Source organism: Notamacropus eugenii, chromosome 5, assembly GCF_028372415.1.
Source record: "Notamacropus eugenii isolate mMacEug1 chromosome 5, mMacEug1.pri_v2, whole genome shotgun sequence".
Lineage (NCBI taxonomy): Eukaryota > Metazoa > Chordata > Mammalia > Diprotodontia > Macropodidae > Notamacropus > Notamacropus eugenii.
Window position 1 is genome coordinate 90,593,193 of NC_092876.1, and position 7,377 is coordinate 90,600,569.

At 39.0% G+C, this 7,377-nt stretch overlaps 1 protein-coding gene across 1 annotated transcript; it reads left to right on the forward strand.

The window, feature by feature from the left end:
- Window positions 1–5,693: 5,693 nt before the first annotated feature.
- LOC140508685 (olfactory receptor 52A5-like) lies at window positions 5,694–6,626 on the forward strand. The gene has a single exon (XM_072616575.1). The coding sequence runs from the start codon at window positions 5,694–5,696 to the stop codon at window positions 6,624–6,626; it is 933 nt and encodes a 310-aa protein (XP_072472676.1).
- Window positions 6,627–7,377: the final 751 nt, after the last annotated feature.

Genomic DNA, 7,377 nt, shown 5'->3' on the forward strand with positions numbered 1-7,377 from the left:
GAATCTGATAGGTAAACTTTTCCCTTATCTTACTGAGTCTCAGTCCTCTGTCACTTCCTGGAATGTGATTCTCTAAGCCACTAGGACTATTATCTCCACTTCCTTCCTGCAGGTACTTAGACTTGGTCCGTGGGTTCCTTAGCTCAGATAGGTCAATTTGGGCCGTGTCTTGTTGAAGAAGCCTGCATGGGTCTTCACAGCACTTCTTGGATAGCTCTACCATGCACCAGAGAACCTACCACCACTCTTTTCCATCTTCCCTTTTTATATTGTCTTTTCCTGTTGGGATATAAACTGCCTGATGTCAGGGGCCATCTTGTTTGCTTGTATTTTTGTCCCCCAGTCCATAGCCCAATTGTGGGTACATGGGAAATATTTAATAAATACTTTTATCTTTCTTTCTGTCTCCTTGTTTGCAAATTTTTGTCTCTGAGCTGGTTTGGTTTGCTAGGTTCAAAGATGCATTGCATCTGCATCCTAATGTCAATGTCTTTTCAGGCATTGCTGCCATAGCCAAATGCCTTTGTTTGTTCCCATTTACCTCTTTCTCTCCTAGTCCTTCATTGCCATACTCCAGGGTTCTTGTACAGCATGTTTGGAGATTTATTTATAAGGCAAAAAAGAATACACAAATTCATAAGAAATCTAACAAGTTAAGGTAATTGAGATCATGTATAAAAATATTTCCCTGACCCACACTGAGTGCCACCAAAACTTTTTTAACCTTGTCCTAGGGAAATGTAGTGCAAAATACTGAAAAAACAAAACCAAAGAAAATGACAACAATTTTTCTTTGAAGACATAAATGAACACTGGCTCTATAACTTACCATCTCTACAACCCTGGACAAAAGTATTTGCAATCCTATACCTCAATTCCCTCATTTGTAAAATGTGAATAATGATGCTGAGACCCCACCTTATTGATAGGGTTGTTCAGTGGAAAATATTTTATACACATTAATAATACACATGCAACGAATGAAAGGAATATATAAGATCTATTAATCAATTCTGGCTTATGGCCCTGCTTAAGTCAGAGAATGTCTACCAGTGCATGTTGCTCTCTCTTTGGTCCTTGATGGCAATGGTGACTTTCTTTTCAGAAAATGCTCAACTCTGTTTTCATAGTTGCTCACTTGAGTCTTCTTTGTTAAGCATATAAGTTGATACATTCCCAATTCCATGCTTAGACAACCATGAAGCCTTCTGATATAGCATCGGTCATGGGAAGGTGGGTGTGGAATACACTGCTAATATTACTTGATTATACTTAGCCAACTACTAATTTTTTCCCCTCTAGGGACAACCAAGGAAATGCAAAACAATATTCCTATCATCTTCAAAATAATAACCTTCAACCTGAAATTCACATCAGCCCCACAGTTCCTGATGCTATGACAAAAAATGTTAATGCCTTCTAAAAGACACCTCTTATTCATAGAGACATAGATCAATGAAGAATATAACAAGAGTGGAGAAATATACACACTCAGAGACAAATAGAGACAGAAATGGAGAAACAGATACTAAAATTAAGTCTGAGATAGAGGGTGAGAGAAAGACCTAAATTTAAATGATGCACCTCCATGAGAGATTCCTAGGATTTTGTGCTCCCTCATGCCAAACTTGACCCTTGGGATTTGTAAAGAAGGAAATAAATTACCTGTTGCTCTCATCCCTTTTACTCAAGTGTTTTCATAATCAGTGGGAATGTTTTGCCCAATGAGGTCACCACTTGAGGTTCCTGAGGAAACCACTTGAAAGTAGTAAGTTGCTTAGTTAAGTATCTTGCATGGATGGGGCATGAGAGGAGGATGTGGTAGAGATGGAAGACAGAGGAGCTTGTTCAGGAATAAATAGTGAGGTAAATTTATAAGGACATAACAGAAAATTTAGGAAATTCCTCGTGTAATATATTTTAGGCTGCAGTGAAACTTAAAGACCATTGAATCCAACCCATTTATTTTACTGATAAGCAAGCTGAAGCTGAGAGCAGTTAAATAACTTGCTCATAGTTGCAGAGCAGGCAAATGTATGAAGCAGTATGAGAACCAAATTCTGGTCCTGATTCCAAGTTCAATGTCATATCCACTATACCATAATGCTTTTTGTGGTCGGTGAAGAAAACAAGAGATACATGCATTGTAGTCACACAGCAGAGACGGAGGATTTCTTCTTTGAGGTCAGTATAAGAGGACCACCCTTCTCTGAACGTCCTCAGAGGAAAAAGCATCATTCTTTCCATCTAAAGAGATCTCTTCTTTAACACAGGTTTTTGAAGCCCCACAAAGCCCCACCCTTCATTTCTTTCACCCAGAGCCCTTTTCAAGTGATTAGCCTGTAACTTAGCAATTTTGAGTGATAAACATCTTACCTATCATCTGAGATCTTAAAGGAACAGCCTATGTTAAATCTATATGTTATGCCAACCTTAAGACAGAGTGTTTGGCTCATCAAATAGTCTGTACTTTCCATTTAAAATCTCCTCCCCTCACATGTCTATACAGTTTCTCAAGGCCCATTTTTTGAGAAAAAAATGTGGTTATTTATGGTCACTTCCAGGAATAACTCTCAGGTGCAAGTGACTGCTGTATATTTGGACAAGTTGTTGACTGCTGGTTGTTTGCTTTATCCTCTTGGTGCGTTGACGAAGACAACTAGATGGCACAGGCGGTCAGAGTGTCGAATTTGTAATCAGGGAGATATGAGTTGGGATCCTACCTTTGACGTTTCCTAGATTTGTGATCCTGGGGAGGTCATTTTTTCTTCCTCTTCCAGTCTCAGTTTCCTCATTCATAAAATGGGGACAGTAATAGCTTACAACCTGCCACAACCCTTCCCCCCCAATTATTTTCAAAAGTTCTACTTTCTAAGTAGTCATGGTCATCTTTTACTTCGAAACTTGATGTTTTGAACTTAAACATTTTTCCAATAATATTGCATTTTTTAGGCTTCACAACATTACAGCCTGCTAAGATCTTTGTTTAAAAATGTTCTTCTGATACAACTTCTTAGAAAAACCTGTCATCTATGCATTTATTCAATTATTAATAGAAATGTTAGACATCAACAATGCAAGAGAAGATCCTGACTGATCACTTTTCTTCATTTCATCTTTGGGAAGGAAAAAAAAATAAGCCACATGTATTTGATTTGGGTAATTTTCTTCAAGACTGAACACTGTTTGCATAATCCAGAGTTTAGGATTTTGAGTAACCTTCCCTTCCCCAAATCATATCTCTCTGACTCATTTCCTCTAATATAAAGAATTGTCTCTGACAAGTGTCAACATATAACTCATATTTAACTTGGTTTCCATAGCTGTGGATCCATAAGTCTCTGGCTTTCAACATGCACCTAAGGTAACTATTCATATAAAGTACAACAACCATCCCCATTTCCAACCTCTTTTTTTCTATCAGAAAAAATGCAGAAAATGCATGGTGGACTCACAGTAGTCTATAAACAATAAATGAAATGCTCCTTCCTAAGTCTCATCTTCCCACCTCTCCTCCCTTAGGGAAGATAAAACACTGCAGACTGGACTCCACCCTTTTTTATTTTTCCACAACGTTCAGCAAACATACTTAGGTTGGCTGAGTAGGAAACTTCCCTCATTTATGGTGAGTCCCAGGAACCCATACTGGGCTCCAGCATTATGTGACCACTCTAGCAATTAGAGCCCTCCTGAAGGGAAGTATTTAACAAGCATAGTAAAAATTTAACAAATGATTTCCCAAGTCAAAACTGGTTCCAACACAACACTGGATATATACATAATATTCATCTATTCAAGAGGCTCTACTGTCCAATAACTTCTCTCCACAGATAAACAGATTTTGCCCCTCTCAAACCTGGGATTTGCAGTGAAGTATTACAGAGACTGGTCTTGTAGAGAAATCCCCCTCCTCTCTCTAAAAGGTCGAGATTCAATATTTTCCAACTATGGTGGTGTCCTTCTGCTCCTTTGTAGCCAAATGATTGAGAGGCATGCTACTAATGTATGTCTCTGTCACCTCTTCTGATGAGTATATTCCAGGAACTGAGAGCCCAGGAAATCAAGATCCAGATATTCTTTATAACCCACTACTGATCCTGCTCTTGGCATCTCTTGTTCAGAGGCATACCCAACTTGGGCTGGTTGGTCACTCTGAGGTTGAATTCGCTCTCCAAGGACCCAGGTCTACTCTTATAACTCTACAGTTGCACATTTCACATCAAGGGACTAAGGGGCAGGGTAGTCCTGTGATCTGGAAAATCCATATAAATCTTTGGCCCTTCTTTTGTACCAGAGAATCTGATCTTTTTCTTTTATAGTGTGTTTACAGTATCTTATTGTAAAATTTGGGTTAACTATTTCGTTATCAGATATATGTAGGTCAATGTTAAGTAAAAATACTTTTTTTCTGTGTGGTCTGCCAGCCTTTGCATGCCTATGGCTTTTGAAAAACAAACTCCCACAACCTCAAATTCCCATTTAATTTCTTATATTGTCCCACAACATATTAAAACCATGATGGGGAAAGTTACCATGTGGAAGGGATAAATAGTCTCTTAACTGTGACCAGTGAATGGAAAAAAGGAGAAATGGCTCATTTAGTCTGCTGCATTTTTTATATGTTCTGCACAAATGAATAACTTATACCTACAGGCAAAATCAGTGAATTTATCCTGTCACGGATACTCTGTCATTAATCCTCTATTAGGCATGAAGGACTTTGTAAGTGACAGTGGGCATGTCCATATTCTTCATAGCATCTCCCGTACATTGTTAATCTAGAATACATCAAAGGAAGTTGAACCAAGATGGTGAGGAAACAGGAAGTCACAGCAAAAGAACAGTTCAGGGACTGGTTATATTTACCTCTAAAAAGAGAAAAGGAGAACCCCTCTTGTAAAAAGGGATCTTTACTCATAACCAGTTTTTGCTCTACAGCATATGATTTTTTCCCAACTCTGTGAGCACTTCCATTATGTGATGAGCCTACAAGTTATATTAGTATGCACATTTCCGGTTTTCAAGTCAACCATTCAAAGGAGCAGGTCAGATAGGGGATATCTGGGTTTAAATCTTGCCTCTGACATATATGCTATATGAACTTGGGCAAATCCTTGAACCCTTTTACCCCCCTGCAGCATTGTAAGACAATTATTTGCAGAGTACTTATCCTTATTTATCCTCTGGATACATTTTCCCTGAAAAAATCACAAGCATAGGCCAAGAAGAAAAGATCTGAAAACAGTTTTAAAGTATTCCAAATTTCATAAGGAATACAGTTTAGATGTGATCCGTTGGGCCCCAGGGAGCAGAATCAGGAAAATGGATAGGATTTCAAAGAGGTAGATTCAGATTTGATAAAATGAGAAAAAAACTCTTAATATTTGAAGAAGTTGAATGGGCTACTTTGGGAGATAGTGGGTGTGACTTTGCTGGAGTTCTTCAAAGGACTGATAACATTTGTTGGGAATACAGTAGAGGAATCTTTTGTTCACATGAATATTATGCTAGCTGTCCTCTTAGCTAGTTATAACTCTGTTACTGATTTAATGATGTGATGTATTTGCAGTTATATGAATATGCACATTTCTGGTTTCCAAGTCAACAGGTAAGAAGAGGAGAGATTAACTTTGTTAATAGCCCCATCTGGAAGCCTTTGGCCTCTTGCTTGATGTAATTTAGGCTCCAAACTCATGGCCAATGAAACAGTCTTCATGCCATCCCTACTTTTGCTGATTGGGATACCTGGCCTGGAGGCTTTGCAGTGCTGGATTGGAATTCCATTCTGTACCATGTATGTCATTGCCATGGTTGGAAATTGCCTGCTCCTGTTCATCATCCGATCTGAGAGCAGCCTCCACAAGCCCATGTACCTCTTCCTGGCCATGTTGGGGGTCACTGACATTGCCCTCAGCACTTGCATCCTACCCAAGATGCTGGGCATCTTCTGGTTTAATCTGAAGGACATTCACTTTGAGGCCTGTCTCCTGCAGATGTGGCTCATCCACACATTCCAGTCCATAGAGTCGGGCATCTTATTGGCCATGGCCCTGGACAGATATGTGGCCATCTGTGAGCCCCTGAGACATACTACTATTTTTACCCCAAAACTCTTCACCCAGATTGGAGTTGGGGTGACATTAAGGGCTGCCATTCTGGTGGCTCCATGTCTTGTGCTTATCAAATGCCGTCTGAAACACTACAAAACCATAGTCATTTCCCACACCTATTGTGAGCACATGGCCATTGTAAAGCTAGCTGTTGATGACATCCGGGTCAACAAGGCCTATGGTTTGTTTGTGGCCTTTACCATCCTAGGCTTTGACATCATCTTCATTACTCTGTCCTACATTCTGATCTTCATAGCGGTGTTCCGCCTACCACAGAAAGAGGCTCGACTCAAAGCCTTCAACACCTGCATTGCCCACATCTTTGTATTTCTTGAATTCTATCTCCTTGTTTTCTTCTCTTTTTTCACTCACAGGTTTGGGTTCCAGATTCCCCCCTATGTCCACATCCTTCTCTCTAACCTTTATCTCTTGGTTCCACCTCTTCTCAACCCCATTGTCTATGGAGTAAAGACCAAGGAAATTAGAAATGGCATTATTAAAATGTTATACCATTAAGAGCTGCCCTAATCTTTGGGAATTTTGGCATAGCCAACAACATTGGTTCTCCACATTGTTCAGAAATATCAATCTTTCTTATTTATATTGTTTTGTGAGATGTGAGTCTACAGTCCCTTCAGATTTTTACAACCCACACTGGTAAGCATGGCAATCTCCTTGTTATCACATGCAATGAGCAATTAAAAGGTTACAGTGCAGTAGAGTCATAGAGAAGTGAATTTAATTGAATTTGACAAAAGTTGTTGTTTTTAATATTTATTAGATGCCATGTTAGATTTTAATGGGAATATAAAAGTTAGTAATGTAACCCCTGGGCCAAGTTTGATGTATTTGGATTAAACTCTCCTCTTTGGCAGAGAACCTACTACCCAATGCTGCTCTTCTGTGTAAGGGGCAGAGCTGTTGTGAGAACTTGGAATAAGAGAAAACCTTTTGTTTCATACTTCAAGCAAAGACACATGTATTTGCAGACACTCTCTGAGGAGAAATAAGAGAGAAGAAAAAAGACTTTGGAGGTAAACATGTAGAAGAAAGCCATTGTCATCACCGTGTCCCTAATTTTCAGCTGGTCTTTCTAGAGACTTTGGCCAGTTCTCTAGGTTGAGCTGAAATATTTCATGCCCAATGGGATAGGTCATTTGTTCTGTGTATTATCTGATATATTCTAATGTAATAAAGGAATGAATTTATTTTATTTTATGTTTTAAATTTATTTATTTGTAGTTTTCAACATTCACTTCCCTAAGTT